This window comes from Thermobia domestica, chromosome 3, assembly GCF_964235325.1.
Source record: "Thermobia domestica chromosome 3, izTheDome1.hap1.1, whole genome shotgun sequence".
NCBI lineage: Eukaryota > Metazoa > Arthropoda > Insecta > Zygentoma > Lepismatidae > Thermobia > Thermobia domestica.
This window is the reverse complement of record NC_137456.1, coordinates 324,160,722-324,181,769: the sequence shown is the minus strand read 5'-3', so window position 1 is coordinate 324,181,769 and position 21,048 is coordinate 324,160,722. Positions and strand designations below refer to the sequence as shown.

Genomic DNA, 21,048 nt, shown 5'->3' with positions numbered 1-21,048 from the left:
CTGGGGGGGGGCGGTAGGTTGTCATACTGCTACTTTTAAGGGCTCCAAACTTTGGGATGGGTTTAATTTATATATATAAAATAAGAAAGTTTCCTCTTCTGGGGGGGGCGATCGCCCCCCCCCCTGGATCCGCCCCTGGCATAATGTAGCACGCTCTTCTGCAAAGCATAATAAATTCCGGTTTATTTACTTGGAGTGCTGCTAACTGTACACACTTAAAACTAATTATTATAATAGAACAGTATCTTAACATAATCCTTTAAGAAACGGCTGCAGAAAAATTAATTTAAATGCTATATTGGAAGGAAGTTTTTAAATGGTTTGCAAATAATCTGTTTTAATTTACTTCAAAATTATCTAGAACAGAGTAGTAGGGACCGACGTTGGCCCGAATGACTCATCCTCACTCTCTTTTATGACCGGGGTCAAAGGTCAATGACCTAGGGGTACATAGGACCACCCCCTCTAAATTTTGGCAGGGGTACCATGGCCCACCCCCTAAATTTTGGCAGGGGTACCTAGGACCACCCCCTTAAATTTTGGAAATTGCCAAATTTAAAAATTTGGTTTGGTAGCCTAGGACCATAGTATGTATCTCTATCAGTATTGGGGGTCTATGTCGTTCCCTTTCATGGCTAAAAAATTGCCAAAAAAGTCAAATAGGGTTTTTGACCTAATTTATCGCCTTTGATGATGTGTTATTACCCTATATGGTTATATGGGCATATACAGGGGTCCATTACCTTTCATAAGACATTGACATATTAATGCACCCCTTGAAAAATTTGGGAGGGGTACCTTGGCCCACCCCTTAAATTTTGGAAATTGGCCAATTTAAACATTGGGTATTATAGTACAAGACCCTAATATGTATTATGTTAAATTTGGGTGATCCACTTCGTTCACTTCTAGGGGTACGCCAAAATATAAACGTAAGCAATACGTTATACCACGTGTTTGGTTTTTGGTCGATTTTATCCCCTTTGATGAGGTGTTATTATCCTATATAGTTATATGGTCATGTATAGGGGTCCATTCCCTTTCATAAGATATGGGTATATTTGTGCACCCCTTTAAAAATTTGGGAGGGGTAACTTGGCCCACCCCTTAAATTTTAGAAATTGCCCAATTTAAACATTTGGTATTATAGTCCTGGACCCTAACATGTATTATGATAAATTTGGGTGGTCCAACTCGTTCCGTTTTAGGGGTACAAAATTGCCAAAATATAAACGTAAGCAATACGTTGTACCACGTGTTTGTTCTTTTGGCCCAATTTATCCTCTTGGATGAGGTCCTATTACCTTATATGGTTATATGGTTATGTATAGGGGTCTATTCCCTATCATAAGACATAGGTACAGTTGTGCACCCCTTTAAAAATTTGGGAGGGGTACCTTGGCCCACCCCTTAAATTTTAGAAATTGCCCATTTTACACTTTTGGTATAATAGTATAGGACCCTAATATATGTTACTATAAATTAGGGTGGTCCACCTCGTTCCCTTTCATGGGTACGAAATTGCCAAATTTTAGTACAACCACGTGTTTCGTTTTTTACCTAATTTATTCCCTTGGATGAGTTCCTATTACCTTATATAGTTATATGGTCATGTATAGTGGTCCATTATTTATCATAAGACATAGGTACATTTGTTCACCCCTTTAAATTTTTGGGAGGGGTACTTTAACCCACCCGTTTAATTTTGGAAATTACCCATTTTATATATTTGGTATTATAGTATAGGACCCTAATAGAGATTACTATAAATTTGGGTGGTTCACCTCGTTCCCTTTCATGGGTACGAAATTGCCAAATTTTAATACAATCGCGTGTTTGGTTTTTGGCTCAATTTATCCCCTTGGATGAGGTCCTATTACCTTATATGGTTATATGGTCATGCATATTGGTCCATTTCCTATTATAAGACATGGGTATATTGATGCACCCCTTTAAATTTCGATTTAAGCATTCGGTATTATAGTACAGGACCTCAACATGTATCATGATAAATTTGGGTGGTCCACATCGTTCACTTTCATCGGTAAAAAAATTGCCAAATAAACAAAAGCTATATTTTGTACCACGTGTTTGGTTTTGGCCCAATTTCTCCCCTTTGATGAGGTTTTATTACCTTATATGATTATATGGTCATGTATATGGGTTCATTTCCTATCATAAGACATGGGTACATTGATGCACCCTTTAAAAATTTGGGAGGGGTATCTTGGCTCATCCACTCACTTTTAGAAATTGTTTAATATAAGCATTTGGTATCTTCGTACAGGTCTTCAATATGTACCACTATAAATTTGGATGGTCCACCTCGTTTCCTTTCATGGGTAAAGAACTACCAAAAATCAAATTTCGGAGGTTATTGACCCCTATTTAACACGTTATATGGGTATGTAGAGAGGTTTATTACCTTCATATGTTTATGTGCCCTTTTAAATTTGGGAATTATCAAATAACAAAATTCGGTAAACGTTTTCTAGGACCCGTTGTAGATGTTGGTGTTCCTCTTGTAGCCAAATACTCAAATTTTGAAAGTTATTGACCTTTTTTTGATATGGCTTTATTATTGAATAAGTACAGAATTTATTACTTTTTCGTAAGACACAGGTGTATTTGTGTACCAATCTTAAATTTTGGGAGGGGTACACTTCTTATTGTCATATCAATAATTGGTAATTGTTCTTAGAATTGGGTGGTATCTCTTTCTTTGGGTAAATCATTGTCAAATATTAGTATGATCACGTGATCAGTTATTGACCTATGATGGTATTAGGAGTCCAGGACATTGGTACATTTAAACTTTGTAGGATAATTTGAGAATTGTCAAATGAAATTGCGTCATTGGTTTTGATTATTCCAGCCTATGGACCAAATATAAACGTAAGCAATACGATGTACCACGTGGTACCCCAGAGTTAAAGGTGGTACATATGAACTAAAAAAGTCTTCATCCGATAGATAATAATGCACTCTGTATACAGTTGTATTATCATATTTATTGAAACAGCTACATGTATATATAGGCACTGGAATAAACAAAATCCATATATTGTGCAAAATCCATAATCCATTATAAGTGTAAGGAATGTCATGTATCGCCATGTACTGATCCTTACTTTGAAATATACAACATCAAAACAAACTTTTAGATATTATGGAGTTCTCAACAAGACTTGAGATAAAAACTTCAGAAAACTGTATTATTTGGTGATTGCATTGAATATTTTCTCTTAAATTAAAATATTTGTGATTGTGTAATATGTATTTAATAAGATGCCTGATATGCAGAGATTCTTGTATTATGAGCTAGTTTTTGTTTCATCTAAATACATTTCCAATTAGCTGAGTTACAGCTATTTAAACAAAACTGTGCGTTCTGTGTTTGTCAACGCGTTTAAAAATCCCAGCAGAAAGCTGTTTACTGCTGGATTTAAATGCCGGACGGAAAGGGTTAATGCTGTAAACAATCCATAGGAAAAAAATGGCTATCACAGGTAGATCAGAATCGCAGAGGAGTAGCAATTTGTAAACATATGTAGCACTTGCTTCCGTGCGAGTCACGTCCGTTACCAATATTCCAGTGCCTATATATACATGTAGCTGTTTCAATAAATATGCTAATACAACTGTATACAGAGTGCATTATTATCTATCGGAATGAAGGCTTTTTTTAGTTCATATGTACCACCTTTAACTCTGGGGTTGCATTAAATAATCGTGCAAATGTCACGTCCGTTACTTTGGAATGGCCGATATGTAGTCTGTGTAAAAGAGATGTCTGGAGCTAACAGTGCTTATGTGGGAAAGTTAATTAAGAAAGGGAGGATAGAAAGCAAAATCATAGTAACATTAGGACACAGCGTATATGGGTAGCCGATACTTATGAATTTTTTTCTCAGTGCAAGCAGCTGTCATCACAAGTTACAACGTCTTACAGTGCTGAACACCTTGGCTCACAAAGCAGTTTCCGTAAGTGACCAAGAAACTTTATAAGAGGAATTCAATCATCAGCGCTCGATGTTACAAGAGAATGGCTACAGTCTTACATATATCAAGATGGCCATAAAAAGGGCAGTTACCTCCCAGCACAAACTGATCAAAAAGTTAAGAGGAAAGATTTTCTCTCTATTACCGTATTCCCTTCCATCGGCCACACCTCTAGAAAACTCAGCGGAATACTTGCCAGACATGGTATATGAGTAATTCACAGACCTCCAGTCAACATTAGATAGTTACTCAAGCCAGTGAAAGATAATCTTCACCTCCGCACTCCTGGAGTACAGGGGCAGTTGCCTCCTACATTTTTAAGTGACCCCTTAATGTATGTAGTTTCATTTGGAAATGTAAAGTTTTTGAATGTATTACTGATTTATAGAAAAAAAATGGTGCCATATAATATTTGCGAGAGTACGTATTGGTTATTTCTCTTCCCGTGGAGTTAAGAAAGTTACAGGAATTGCGTTTTAAGTGCAATTCAAAGCAATTAATATTGCAGTTGAGTATTTCTTTAAATATCCTAGCATATGCTTGTAGTATTTACTGTATTTCATTTTCTAAGAGTAATAACATACATTTAATGGCATGTCTGGAATTAAAAATATAAGTTCTTCATTAATCCCCAGTTTCAATATATCTTCTACAAAACAAGTCTCATTATTCATTACTATGATTTATTATCCTTTCTATTTATTTGTTTTGTAAATTTGTTATTAAATAATCTTATCACATAATTTTCCAAACGGAATTTTAATATGTTCATGAGCAAGGAATCAAATGTCTTCTTACACTTTCGTTGTTTAAGAGTACAAAGGGCTAGTACCTACTTGTGTTGCTCTTGTCAATTTACTTGTCAATAAAATATTAAATACGTTATACGGTATTTTAACTGAAAAAGATAGTATCCTATTAGTTATATAATCTTTCGTCAAAGAAAGTGCTAGAAACAACCAGGAAAACAAACATTAATATACAAATACTCAGATCATGTCTTGCTCCCCCCGACTTCTAACGTCCAATCGCCGCCACTATTGGAGCATATCATACGATGTGTGATATAAAAAAAAACAAGACTGGTCCAATAAATCATTGTACTTTCAGAATCAGTTCTTCGTGACATTATCACCTTCAAAGTAGTCCCCTTCAGCATTCACACACTTCTACATTCAATGCTGCCATTGCTGGTAAGTTCTGGAACAAGGTTTTTGGAACTCCCTTCAGGAGATTCTCCATTTTTACCTGAACCTCTTCAACTGAGGTAAAATGGGTTCCCTTTAAGCAAAATTTAACTTTAGGAAATAGAAAAGTCGCGTGGAGCCAAATCAGGTAAATAAAGAGGATGTCCCACCACGGTAATGTTTTTGCTTGTAAGAAACTGGTTGACAAGGCCCTGTGAGCGGGTACATTGTCCTGGTGCAACAGCCATGCATCACTCTACAACTTTGGCCTTTTTTCCCCTAATTTTTTCACGAAGTCTTTTTGTACTTCAATGTAGTAGTGTTGATTAACAGTCTGACAACTGGGATCGCACCCAATCATTACAATTCCATTAGTGTCGAAGAAGACAATTAACATTACCTTGAAGTTTGATTTTGACATGCGTGCTTTTTTGGGGTCTTGGGGATCCTGGAGACTTCCACTGCATCTACTGGCGCTTACTTTCTGGGTCATAGATAAAAATCCGTCTCATCACATGTTACAACAAATTTGGCTCGTTTGCAATGCGTTCTAACGTCCACACACACGTCTTTACGGCAGTTTTTGATCATCGGACAGAACTTTTGGAACAACCTTCGCAAAAATCTTCATGTGTAATTCGTCAGTTAAAATGCGTCGAACAACTCCACTATCCAAGTTAACCAACTCCGCCACTGCACGGCCACTTAATCTTCGGTCACCCCGGATCACATAACGAACTTTGGCAATGTTTTGGTCTGTAATCGCTGACCTTGGGTGCCCAGCACGTTCATCATTCACGCTGTCCGTTCCCCTTGAAAACCGCTTATGCAATTCAAACACACGTGCACGTGACAAAGTTTCGTCTCCATAAGCCTCCGTTAACATTTTAAATATTTCCGTGGCTGATTTCTTAAGTTTCACGAGAAACTTGATGTTGATTCGCTGTTCGGTTTTTACATTAGACATTTTTTCCGGCAGAATGCAGTTGCACATGTTCACTCAATGACGCAGTACTCCGTACTGGCGTGATCGATTAAGTCGAAACTGGCCGCATGGATAGAGGAGGTGTGTGGGATGACGTCATCAAAACAGTTGTTGCCAACTCCACTCTTTTTTTCAAGCTACACACTTAGTCTCGTTTTGTGTGTCACACCTCGTATACTAGTGAGTGTGACAGATTATATACATATGGCAAGCTGGACGTGCCATAGAATAACAGCTACATAAGACTTCAATCCAAAAAGTCAGAACTAGCAGAGCATAGCTTAGAGCTGGGATACAGAATCGATTTTACAAATACCACCATAGTAGCCAAATGCAGCATTTTTGGGGACAGAATAATAAAGGAAGTCATAGACATCTCACGTGAAAGGAAGTCTCAAAAGACAATGGGTTTCAACTTAGTTCTGTCTGGTCGACCCTTTTCTGGAACAGACGCGTTCAACAAAACTGTTTTTCGTCACCACAACAACAGACAATCAGGAGCCAGTATCTCTCTCGGCCAATCACAGACCTCCTTTCGAAGCTCCGCCCCAAAGTAGTTACTATATATATATATATATATATATATATATATATATATATATATATATATATATATATATATATATATATATATATATATATATATATATATATATATATATATGCCCACATATTTCCGATCTCTTCATCAGAATCCCCGAAGATGAATGCAATGTCTGCATTCGAAACGTCGCACATGGAACAAAACACGTTAAATAAAATAGGAATATACTTATTTATTAGATGCACTATGGAAAGGAAATTAATTGCGCTGAGAAAAAAAACAATTACAACACGAAACACTTGTATTAGTAATGATAATTTACTACTTAGACAAGCACTATGAAATACACGAAAACAAACTTCACATTTCATAACATCAAATATCCTTTTAAATCGTTATGAGATATATGCATGAATAACACATTTTTGAAGATCACTATATGAACTTTTCTCACGCTACCAAGTCATACACAATGGGGTTAAGACTGTAAGGGGTAATACCGGAAGTAATCCCACAAAGTAGGTTCCAAGATGCAACTGCGCTAATCCAATAAAAATCTTCAAAAAAGCATTTTTCCAGGATGAGTTCTTAATATTGCAAAACATCAAAGTGTGGTTAATTCTAAATATAAAAATCCAAATTACTTATTGAAACCAATTACTATATATGCGCACTAGGTTAGAGGACCTGGGAATTAGGTGAGTAGGGCTAGTAGCAAATAGAGTCCTTGGGCGACTATGTTATAACGTATGCCTACTTGTACAAATGTGTAGCGAACAGAACGAACATAGTCTATCTGTGAATGTTTGTAGCAAAACTCTTTGAGTTAATGTACTCGGGGTATAAGTTGGATTAACCAACTGTTCAAGGTTAGTAGCTCATTCTGGAATATAGTCTGGTTTAAATAACCTGTTAATTCAATTCACTGACCACAATGTAGAAGAAAAGAGTAGTTCAAGCATGGAAACTTATGGAACAAAAAGATAGTTGTTAACATTGGTTGACTCCTGGCAATTGCTCTGCACACCTGCATGGTTAGTGTTTCCATAAGAAATCTGAGAAAACACTTAATTCAATCCTGAATAATTATGTAAAACAGTTTAAGCATAATAGTAAGAAAGAAAGCAATACTCAATTGTCCAAAAAACTGGAGCACAATTCTCATGCATGTAGCTCAGAAAATAAATATTGCCTTTGTTACTCACTATAATCTTTTTTACTGTGAAACGTTCTGCACATATGTATTGGTGAACAATGAAAGGTTCCTTTGTTGTTGCTCGTGGAGAAAAGTCGAGTTCTTCGCTATTCTCATCGAAGAAAATAAATGGATTTTGTTCTACGAGAAAAACAAGTTGAAAAATGATTTCTGTCTTTCAAAAATGTACAGGGTGTCCAAAAAATACTTTTATAACCCGATAAAAGTTATACTTGTAAGCTTACAAGGCAAGACGATAATTCTGGACTTAAGGCCTGAAAAAGCTTTTACACTTTTTCGACCGAGTGTCCCCACCGGATCATTATTGTAAGACTTCCGTATGTTATGTATAGTAGCACTTCGTAAGTTGGCCATTTACATGGAAAACTAAGGTTAAAAATAACAAAGGGCATCACAAAAATTACGGGCCGCAGCGCAAACTATTTTAAAAGATTCATTGGTTAGAGTATAACCCCTTTCAGCAGCATAACTATATGAGACCTGGGTCAACAGTTTAACCTGAGACCTGGATGTGAACATGAGTTTCCACTGACAATCAAACACTGGTCTCTTGCGCTAAAGACGCACATACTAACAGTATAGCCACGAGGGAGCTTCTTTTTAAAGAATCTTGGTGGTGAATGTAATAGAATTTATGGAAGATATATGACTAAAAACCGTAAAATTTGCGTTACTAATGCCATATCGTAAAAGCAGCATGTGATATCGAGTAGTACAAGATTACGCAAATTTTGTGTTGTGTTCGTGCAAACCACTAAATGAAGTCCATTATTGGAAAAGATTTTTTCTAGTGTTGTAAACTGATTAACGAAAAACTGCTGATTTGTTTAACATGGGACAGTTTTGCATGATACGTCAATAAGGAGGGTGTCTCTAGAGGAAACGCCAGTAAAAAAAAAATGGTAACAAGCTAATTTCACAGAGATACGATACTTCTGTTATAGCAATTAGTAGTAATGGTCTGTGCAGGACTTCAGTGGTAGGGCTCACTTCTCTCGCGTGGGGTCACTGGCTCGATTTTATCTCACGCGATATACACTTTATGGTGGACAAACACTGTATGTGAACTTTCTCGGGGTTCTATTTCTTCCCAGTTTCATCACTCCACCATTATTATCCATCCTATCATCAGTCTTCGTTAACCCCAGTGCAAAATCGTGGGGTGTTGAGTTAAATTATATAATCAATTCCATTCATTACTATTTCTTCAGTTACATATCATTTTTACTACTAATAATAGATAATCAAGCGTTCAATCCAATATACGCCACTGTCTCTGTTGATGTTAGGTTTTTCAATTTGAAAATATTGATCACGCCACACAATTCAGTTATCTCTATCTGCAGAAACTGCATGCATTTTCTCCCTTTAAAAGAGTGAACACAACCGGTATAAATGACGACAAACTCTTGTATATTGGTGCACATACTTCTAAAGCTAGAGTATAAGGCCGCGCCTCCATTGCATCCGAATGCGAATGCGAATTTCCCAGCACGTGTAAATGAATTGGAGTGCCTCGACTAGTTCCGACCTGCGAATTGCGAAAACCGACGAAAATATGCGAATGCGAACGATCCCAACATGCTGGGATTGTTCGTCCGAATTGATGCGAATGGAGCGTCGTCTGCAGAGAAATTGAGCGCTACATGAGAGAAGAAAGTTCTTTTTGCGTGAAAGTAGTCGACGGTGCGAGGTGCGGAGATAAAAATGAAAATAATAATGGAAATATATGTTGATGTTTTAATAAATTGTGTTTTTTATAAAGTTCCATTGTGGATCCAAGGTCATCCAGATTACCACAAACGACACGTCATGAACAAATTATGGGCAGATGTAAGTAAAGAACTTGGAGTGGAAGATATTTATAATTTTATTTGTTTTCTCTTTAAAATATGAAGATCTAATTAATACACGAACCGCAACTTTTTATTCAATTTATATTTCCTCTTTGTTCCTCAAATAATGATTTTACGAATACATATAATTATTGACTAATATGTTTGAAATAGCAAAAACGGGTTTTTTACTCATGGAGAAAATTTTCTTAGAAAGTTGGTTGATTTTGCAATCTCAAATTTTATTTAGTTTATTTATTTTAAAGTGAACATAGCGCTTACCACAGAAGCATAATAATAACAGGAGCGACATTTGCGACATTCACTCTATTTTGCACACAAAGGAAATTAATACAGTATTATTATTATTATTATTATTATTATTATTATTATTATTATTATTATTATTATTATTATTACTAGGAATGCAATGGATATACCCGATTGCAATGAAATGAGCTGAGCGAGCTTAAACTACGTAATCAGGAAGCGTTTTTCGGTGATTATTCCTCGATGGTACATCGGATTTTTGATTTCGACCTATGTTGTCACTCAGCACGACATACTCTATCAGTGTGCTAAGTTTGGTTGAGATCGGCCAAACGGTCTAGGAGGAAGCGTTTTTCGGTGATTATTCCTCGATGGTACATCGGATTTTTGATTTCGACCTATGTTGTCACTCAGCACGACATACTCTATCAGCGTGCTAAGTTTGGTTGAGATCGGCCAAACGGTCTAGGAGGAGTTCGCGGACAACCAAACGGCTAACCCGAGTATAAGAGCTTCGCTTCGCTCAGCTCAATTATTGCTCTGAAAACTTTAAAATATGAATTTTCAAGCAAAAATATTTCACATTGAAGGTTTGAGAGATATTACAACTTGATTCGCATTCACAAAACTTCGGATGTAGTAGAGGCACATGAATTCGCAGTTCGCATTCGCGTTCGCAGTCGCATTCGGATGCAATGGAGGCGCGGCCTAACATATTGCAATAATAATATTTGTGTTCAACGCCTATAGCATAGAAAAATATTGTTGAAAATTCCTCGAACTGTTTTTCTGTAAGTATACAAAGAAAAAAAATACATGTAGTAACCTAAAAACGAAAATTAACCCATTACGATCCCTTCCAAAATGAAGTTTAAATAATCATTTCTTCCTAAACAGAGGAGCAGCATCGAAACATTCACGAGGATTTTATGGCCCTTATACAGAGTCGTTTTTTGACGTATGATCAGCGTACTACTGCAGGAAATATTTGTTAGTCGGTCTCTTTAGTATGGCTCTAATAACGCGTCTGCATAAGGTCCTCAATAACCATCTAGAAAACATGTGCCTTATGCAGAGTCGTTTTTGAGGGTGGTTAGTGTCATACTAAAGAATTCGACTAACATGTTTCCTGCAGTAGTCAGGTTTTTAGTATGGCGCTAATCATACTTCAAAAAGACTGCATAAGGCGGAATAATTTTAAATCAATTACATTTTAAATATCAGATTACGATAGTTAAGGTGCCAAGTGACGGGCAATAATTTTATTTGCTAATTACCATTTCCTAAGAATAAACCTGACTACTAGTGCTCATTCCATACCAATCTTCGCTAAAATTGGGGAGCGGAATGCAACGGAAAATATGCAAAAATCAATCATAGCTATTCCTTAAATTGCAACCCAAAGCGCATAGTATGTATTGATGTGTTGACGCAAACCGTATAGAATATGATCGCTAGTCAAAGAATGCTTACGTGAGGACAAGAAATTCATAGATCAGTTTCAGACTATGAGCCATTGAACTTTGAGAAGAAGTAATATTACTACATCATGGTTACTTGTTTTCTAATTAGCAGACGCCCGAAGACGAATGTTTGCAAATCGAAGTATAGGATACTCATTTAAAAGTATTTAAAATAATGTGAATTTGTGCATATCGTGCTTGCCTATGTATTTATCTGTGGTCTGAAGTTTGAAAATATTATTCACAATGCCGGTAAGTGTAACAAGAGAGCATATAATAAAAAACAAAATGCATTGACAATAACTGTTTTTGTTCTTAACTAAAAGGTAATTTCATTGTGCAAGTAAAAATAGTAATAAATAAATAAGTACATTCCTGTAAACTAATTTTAGGTATGACATATTTAAACTATTTCTGTTTCGTTTATTCCTCTAAAATGTGAAGCTAAAATCGAAAATGATACTCCTACTATTGAATAATGACATTTATTTTCATTTTTGTTACACATAAATTCATTTTCTCATTCTTTCCTTCACGTAAAGCAGTCTATTCTAATGTTTCTTTTGCGTTAGTATTTTGATGCAGATTAAGAATACACTGCCAGAAAAAAATTGTAGTTTTACGGTTAAGATGGGAGTGCATATATAAAATGAAATGTTATTAGCCTAATTCCCATTGGCAGAGTATTTCTGCACGGCAAAAGTGCACTTCGAGCATAACATTTATAGAATCCTATTACCTAACCTAACCTATTATGTAAAAATAAGTTATTCTATTCCTCCAATACCACATCCTGTGACAAAAATCTGCATTTATTCCGAAGTTGGTCATCCGCGTAACTTTCGACTAAAAAGCGTAATAAAAGTTTCGAAAATTTAAAAATCATTAATTTTTACGGCTTAAGTTTAGAGTTGCCCCTCCAGTCTGAAGGTGCCCTTGGACTTTGCAACATACAAAAAAACAGTGCTTAAAGTATTAAAAACTGTTACATTTCACTTAATTTCAGTACTCCGCGTGCTTCACACAAATTTAAAAGGTTTTCTTCATTATTTTTGCGCACCCGTTACACCTGTTCGCCATATTCGCCATATTTACAACTACCATGCTGCTGAAACCTTCCGCAATGCTTCCGCATCCGGCAAATAGTACTAACTTCCACATATCTTTTCTCGTATTAAACATAACTCTCCTGCCGAACTTACATTCCTAAACATCAAATAAAAACTTCAAATTATCATTTCTTACCTCATTTCTCCTGTAAATTTTCCTGATTTTTATAAAAAGCGGAGGGGTAACTCTAAACTTAACCCATTTTTACTTTAATTTGCATTATCAAAGCTCAATACTCAATTCATAAAGTAATGCCGAGCGAGCGAAAGCGAGTAAAGTAGTAGCAGGGTGGATGATTTAAATCAGTCTGATTTAAATCACGATTCTAATCAAGAGTCAAATCACTTGATTTTTTAAAAATAAAAATCGTTGATTTAAGTCAAGTTCCGAAATAAATTAATTGAGAGTAAAAATAAGTAAAATCCCGTTTCTTTTCTGTTATTTCGATTTTGCAAGATAATAATCATAATACAATCAGACTCAAATGTATGTGAGCACAGTATGAAAACAAGCCTCATGCAGAGGAAGAGTAGGGAAAATTCCGTTTTGGACGGGTAACGAATGAATTCTGCTTTCTTCTCTTCGTAACATAGGGTTTTTAAATCGTTAACTGTTCCAACGGGGAAATCACCATGGACATTTAAGACGAAAATTCTTTTGTGTCCACGTCTATTTGTTTGTTTCCAAACAATAGGGGCGTATGTAGACGGGTCCGATTCCCTCGAAACAAAAAAAAAATTTAAAACTTTAGGTGAAATTTATGTACTAAATACATAGAAGTTCATCGGGATCGTAATACGGCAAATTTTGGATGCGTTAAAATATCGAATATTACTTTTGATGAAGTGGATATTTTCAAATATCTAGGATCAATATTAACAGACGAAAACGATTCACGAAGGAATTTAATGTCGAATAAAAGCAGGGAATTCGTGTTATTTTTCAGTTCAAAATCTCTTGTTGTCGCGAATTCTGTCGAGGAATTTGAAGCTTAAAATATATAAAACGATAATCATGACTTGTTCTGTACGGTTGAGAAGCATGGTCGCTTACTGTGAGGAAAGAACATAGACGGAAAGTATTTGAGAAGAAGATCCTGAGACGAATATTGGGACCCAAGAGCAACGGGAATGGGGAATGGCGGAAACTTCATAACGAGGAATTACATAATTTATACGGTTTACCAAACATTGTTAGGGTCATCAAGTCTAAGAGACTCAGATGGCAGGTCGGGGGGCGCGGTGGCTCAGTGGTAGAGCGCTCACCTCCGGTGCTTGGGGTCCCTCGTTCGATCCCAGCTCGCGCCGTGTGGACTTTGTGGTGGACAAACATCGTGCTCGTGGGTTTTCTCGGGGTTCTCCCGTTTTCTCCCACTTTCTTCATTCCACCATTTCATTCATTTCTCATCTTCACCGTCTCCTTTTGCCTAACCTGCATAACCGTGGGACGTAAAACTTAAAGATTTCATTTATTTTCAGATGGCAGGTCATGTAGCTAGGATGGAAGAAAGTAGGAACGCTGTCAAAGTCTTAACTGAAAGACCAATCGGAAAACGATCATTAGGAAGACCTAAGGTAGATCGGAGGACAATATTAAGATGGATGTAGCAGAAATAAAAATACAAAGCAGGAACTGGATCCAGTTGGCTAAGGATAGAAGTCAGTGGAGAGCTTTTGTAAACGCGGCATTGAATCTCCGCGTTCCATAGGCCATAGAGTTGCTTAGTTAATTTTAGACGAAATTTATGTACTTTATATGTATTTCGTACCGCTAGCTAGTTCCGATTTTTTTTTCTAAATATGCCCCTTCCAAATATCGGTAACTTTCGTGAAAAGAAGTGTCCTGTTGGTAAACGTTGCTGTACTTTTTCCCTAATGTTTAAGAAACATTGTTTGGGATTGAAATAGGTTAACGACTGGGGATTAATTCAAAATTAAATCCTAATACTTTCACTTAAATGCCATAATTAACCCAGATACGCCTACCGTCCTTTTAAAAGGGCACTCTGCAATACTTTAAGGCGTCCTCGTCTATGCTCTATCAATCAAATGTGCTTTCTATTGGCCCTTTTTAAAGCACACCCATCCCGGTGAAACTGGAAGTAGGAGATCATCTTTTTTGCCTTTTTTCCGTCATAAAACAGTAATATGAGCTAAAATAAAGAAGATTAAAACAATTAATAGTAGAAATTTTTCAGGCATAACTGGGTCAACATTTAATACTAATTCGTAATGTTTTTTCTTCAGTTGGTGACTTGTATTATACGAGGAGAAAGATTTGATTTAAATAAAAAAAAAAAATCATGATTTTTTCCCCACCCTGGTTAGTAGCCAGGTTTGTTACGTTACTTATCGTTACATTGAAAAGTATAACTTTCTCCACGTTTCTTTGCAGTTATTTGCTTACATTTTCTGCTTTTTTAAGATTTATTAAGACTTACTTACTTTTAACAGATTTTTCTGATTATCACCTTATTGTTTCACAAACTTTAATACTCTTACCTCATTCAGAGCTGCGTGTCTGTATTCCTGCAGCTATGTTTACAATACAAATGTTCATTACATTTCTACAATCCTACCATGCGTAACCTTGAGCCAAATAGTTCCCTCCGCTTGCCGAATAGTTCCATGTTTAGAACGGCTTATATGTATATATATATAAAAAAAGAAATAAACACAACTTTCGTTATCCTTATGTGTTATCAAGCACATAGACCAATTATTTACTTCCCGATAAATTTTCAAAATTTTGTTAGAAACGGACGACCAACTTTGGAACTTAACGCCAAAAATCACTTGTACTTCTCAAACTTCACTCTTACCTTTCTGCATAATGTAGGAAACCAGTATTTTATGTTTACAAGTGTAAGATTATCTTTCTTTTCCTGTCTACAAGTGCTATACTATGGTTAAAATGAGTGACTATGAGTAACATGACTACTTAACATTTCCACTGGCGGAGTGTTTCCGCACAGTGTAGGGAACGTGTATTTTATGTTTGGAAGTACAGGATTATTAGTGGGAAACAATGACAAGTGCTCTAACACACAAATGCGCTCCTTTTATGGAATGTTTCTTCCACTACCCTCGTTAGTGTACATGCCCTCAGTTTCTGAAGCCCTTACCCTGTACATACCTTGCGTTGTACGAGCCCACGTGCTCCGCTTCTGCCTTGACCCGGTTAGATAGCATTAGCATTCGTGCTTTTTTAGTGACTGCCGAGTTCAGGCTGGTTAGTGTTTTCTGTGTTGGTTAGTAGTTTTTTATTGCATTCGTCCAGGTGCCTAATTATTACCCGTAACCGGTCGCATCAGTTTGCACGCATATTATCATTCTGTACGTAGTTATTTGGACATGCACCAGAAAAATAAGGGTGCAGAATATCATCGGGAATTGCTTGAATCACAAAAAGGGAAGTGTGATTGTCAGTATGAGGGAAGATTTTCTTATATTATTGCCAATGGTACATACCAACTGTGACATGTAATGTTAAACCTTTTTAGTGAGGCAGTCTATGCCGTAGTTGACGTTTCTAAAGTTTTATGATCATTGATCAGTTTGTTGGATCAAGCATATTTCCTACCGATTCAGTGTATTTCCATTAAACGATCCACTTACGCTGTTACCTTAATGTAACCTCTGACATCCCTATTATATTCGTTTACGCGAATACCGACCCTCACTAATGTGCCTACTCTCTCGGGACCCACGCCACAAGGCCTACCAACTTTGAGCCCAGCTTTGGCTTGGGTACACTTGTTACTTTTAGTAGCCATGTGGCACAGGTAGATTCGTTTTTCTAACACTATGTATATTCGCGTACACGCATACCTACCTTTCCACAGATTTTTTTTTTTTTTTTTTTTTAACTATAATTAATATGACACGCTGGAGCCCTCCTAAATTAATGTACGCCCATGAATGCAGCTGATCTCCATAGGAACAATTTTTAAGGCGTGAATTTCATGTTGAATGAAATGCAATAGTAAGCAAGTTATGTATGCGTCCCTAGGATAAAACAGTACAATAATTCAATAGCTCATACGATGTTAGTATCTTTATCAGAGTGAACGTCATCTTTTGAGTTGTATATGGAGAGGATATTTAGATACTGCTTCGTTAATATCTTCATCAGAAATATTTGACTTGATCTTTTATATACTGGTACGTTATATAAGAAATGTGTATAATATTATATAGTTAATTTATCATTCCTGAATAGTCGGCCAGTGTTATTTTCTAGTAAGTGTTTGAGTTCCCAGGAATTTTCGCAATGACTTAAACAAGTTTCTAATTTAAATATTTGTGATTAAGATATTAATGGAATAACTTGTGAATATCCATTTAATTTACAACTCAAAATCTGAGTGCACTCTCATAAAGGTATGAGAATATTAAAATCGTATGAGCCCAGGATCGTATGAGATGTTAAAATTACGAGGATTGTAAAAATAAAACAAAATACGAAAAGGTTCATGTAGTCTATTTACTTTTTATATACATAATTTCGTATTGGGGACCGCGGTGGCTCAGTGGCAGAGCGTTCACCTCTGGTGCTTGGGGTCCCGGGTTCGATCCCATCCCCCGCCAAGTGAACTTTGTGGTGGACAAACACCGTGTGCGTGGGTTTTCTCGGGGTTCTCCCGTTTCCTCCCACTTTCTTCATTCCACCATTTCATTCATTACTCATCATCATTGTCTCCTTTAGCCTAACCGGCATAATCGTGGGACGTAAAACAAAGATTTCATTTCATTTTTATAATTGCGCATTACACAAAGTATAAAAAGTGTAATATTTTTGGGGACGGTGCGACAGTATCGCAGGAAGAACATACAGGCTGCAGAAATATTGGCTAACTTCTAAACGAAAATCACTGTCTCAGAAAAATTGTGTACTAGAACAATTCATCGTCTGATAGTCATGATAATGTACCTATGAACTTGAGAGATGCCAAAGGGAAAAGTAAGAGATACGTTAAAGTCGCCATACGAGTGCTGCAGTCGAGTCGTGACCCTAGCAGATAGCTAACCGCCTTGCATCCATTGATTTTCCGTTTAAAAAGATTGACACAATTGACAGTTGGCTTACATGCAGATAAATGGACCACCTGCTGGTTAGAAGGGAAACACGAAATTCTTGAAAATGGCTTAATGTCAGAAATATGATAGTGAATCTCAGTCGTTTCAAGTCTATTTGTGGAGACAAATTAATGTCTAAAGAGATGATATTCGAAATTGTAAGGGTTGAAAGGAGACTTAAATTATTCGTTCCATGTTTTAAGATGGAAAAAAAAAAGGAAGAAAAATAACACCAAATAAGTACCTGTAATTCTTTTTGAGTAAATATATGTGGAGATTTCTTCATTTTTACTTATTTATTTATAGTTCTTATACATCTCTTTAAGCTTCCTATATATTTTTCCATCAATAAGTTAAAAAAAAAATAGAAAATAAACTTGTAAATTCTTTTTGGATTTTTCGAAAGTAGTCGTAAAAAGTTGAAAAACGTTCTGCTTTGGGAATATAGTCACTAATAGATGCTATAGAATACATATTATTAGTAAAATTATCCAATCCAGTCTTCATTATAATTGTTGTGGTATGCTCGTAGGTACACAACACAGTTCAAGACTCAAAAGCTTACCCCCAGCTGCTTATGCTCTTTAGTACATCACTTTACATCACAATATTTCAATTCTCTCTGAAATCGTGTTGACATGCGTGTGTGACATAAAATCGAGATCTCTTAGTGATTACATCACATGGGTAAAGACAGCTACAAAAATAAAATGCCCCTAAATATTGCAAACCTCTCAAGAACTTGAACCTCCTTTAGGGTATTGTGAAAACCGACACTTACCTTATTCAGTATTCACAACACTAAGAAGCATTTACGTTACTTCCCTATAAAATGTACATGCGAGCATTTACACTGCTTTTTTCTAAATTTAACCAATTATGTTCCAGTTGTGACTAATTATTTTACCTTTGTTGCTTGTTTGAATTATGTGTTTAATTTTGTGGTGTTTATACTGATTAGAATTTCATTGCTTTTAGTTTTAGAACCAGTGTTCCCAAACTGTGACTTCCGAATTCGCCATAAAGATCAATGTTGCCATATCGATTGTAATGTTTGGTGCTTGTGTAAAAAAAAACTCACTACACGTGTATGTTCCTTTCTTGTATAGTGCGTTCAGAAACGTCGCTCCGCAGTGGATGTAGGTACTTGTTATTGTGAAAGAAGGATTGAAACATTAACTTTTGTCTATATGTATGTGTATATTATGTAAATGTCCGATACAGATAGGGAGAAAAACTAGACTTCACTTTCAACTCAATAGAGACATATACTGCACAATAAAGACGGTTCGTAGTACATTTTAGCCCGTACTAATATTTTGCTCAAAGATCGGTCAGAGTTCTGTTGAGTATCGAGTAATATAGATGTGTCACAATGTTGACAATGAAGCTTTTTTTTATTCAACACTTATTTCATGTGGGTGATAAGTATAGTAAACATGTAAAACACTGTCCTCTGAAAAGTGGTTCAACAAAGAGGACCACCCGGAAATGGTTTGACAGGTTCCGAATTTGAAATTTTGACCTGAGTGTTGCCCCATGTTCTGGACGCTTTGATGAGGACCATTTGAACAACTTAATCCATCGTGATCCACAACAATGTACCTGAGAATTGGTCACGGAAATTGGATGTGGACAGTCAACTGTTATGCGTCACCTTCAATGTATGGAAAAGGTTCAGAAACGGGTCGTGGCTGCCTCATTGACTCAGTTCAGACAATAAGGACCAGCGTGGTGCCACGTAATTCTTTACCTATCCATCATCCCAAATCATGTCGACAACATCAGCCCTTTCTCTCACGTATTATTATCGGAGATAACAACTGATACACCTGTTCGTGAACTTTAAGCAAAGAAAGGATTGGGTCATCCCAAACAGAAAGCCAACATCTCGTTCCAAATAGAGTTTACATTTCCAAGAAAACAATATTGTTTATCGGGTATGACATGGAAGGGATTATCTAGAGTAAACTTCTACCGCGCAATGGCACCATCACTTCTGCTGTATACTGTATGATCAGTTCCAACATATTCATGCAGCATTTAAAAAAAAGAAAAAGAAAAAAAAACGTATAAAAGACATGGCATCATTATCCACATGAACAACGCTATGACGTACATGACAACCGTAGCCATTCAGCAGCTGGAATGAGAAGTTCTTCACCTGGAATATTCCCCATATATGGCTACAGATTATAATCTTTTCCGATCTCTGTCGAATGCAATCCGTGGCATATCCTTAGAAAACGATAAACAGCTGTAAAATTTATATGCATCCAAGCAGGTTTGGCTGGTTTAAACCAGCTCTTTTTTTTTTTAACTGATTTAAACAAAACAAAAAAAAAAAAAAAAACGAAAAATGCTGTAAATCGTGTGAACGTCATGGTGACGTTTCCACATATTAAACCATCCACATTACGTTTATCTACTTTTCACCTTTTAGTCAAGGGGTCCAGTGTTCAATTCTCGGTCAAACCACAACCTATCTTTCAAGTGTAAACCAAGTAGCGATTCGAGGTGTCCCTTTAAACGAACGTCGTCTCCGTGATAACCTTGGTATTTCATAAGGATGTTAAGCTAAACATACGAAATGAAACCAAATTATATATTTCTACTTGAATGAATGCCTGTTGTTTTATAAAGAAGCCAAGGTTGCTTAAATATATTGATAGAAATTGGCAAAATTTATCAACTGCCTACGTAGCTTCCAACATCAGCTTGGATTTGACTTGATTTTTATTTTATTGAATGATATCTACATACCAAATTTGTAATTTAATACTTCAGTTTTAGTGTAGTGATTATGATACGTTGACCTTAAAATTTTATATACAAATACATTTAAAGTAATAACAGGATTTTCCCAATGGCTAAGGCGGGAGTTTCCCGATTTATATATAATTGTATAATGTTTTTACTTGTGTAACTGTTTATCCTTTTGTCCTTCTGAAATGACTCTTGACAGTTATATTAACAAGTAGGCCTATGTAAAGATCAGCGAAACGTATTTTTATCAGAAGTCCTTCGTGAGTGAGTTGGCAGTCGCATTTGTGACCAATTAGTCCCAGTTTCGTGTCCAAATGGACAGTTTCTCTTGGATGTAAGCCGAGAAGCGGTTTGGATTCCCTTTAAGCTTATGTGACCCCTTCCAGCATGACCTTGTTGTATAATAACACCAAGCCGAAACAAGCTAATTTCTGTCCATATTTAATATAAATACATAGAGTAACTTATTTAAATCAAAAAACCTGGTTTAAACGAAAAAAAAAAAACGGATTTAAACCCAAAAGCCTGGTTTTTTGTTGTTTTTTCAATAAAAACCATGGTTTTTGCCAATCCTGCATCCAAGCTTTTTTTT

General features: G+C 36.2%; 1 protein-coding gene across 3 annotated transcripts in view; it reads left to right on the top strand.

The window, feature by feature from the left end:
- Positions 1–21,048, top strand: part of Klp64D (kinesin-like protein 64D) — a gene marked incomplete at its 3' end in the record, with an annotated part of 94,676 nt that overhangs the window by 29,697 nt on the left and 43,931 nt on the right. Inside the window, 1 exon segment of one of the 3 annotated variants that reach the window (XM_081752661.1) lies at positions 11,551–11,754. In XM_081752661.1, coding sequence (XP_081608787.1) covers positions 11,749–11,754 — 6 coding nt within the window. 3 annotated transcript variants of the gene reach the window in all.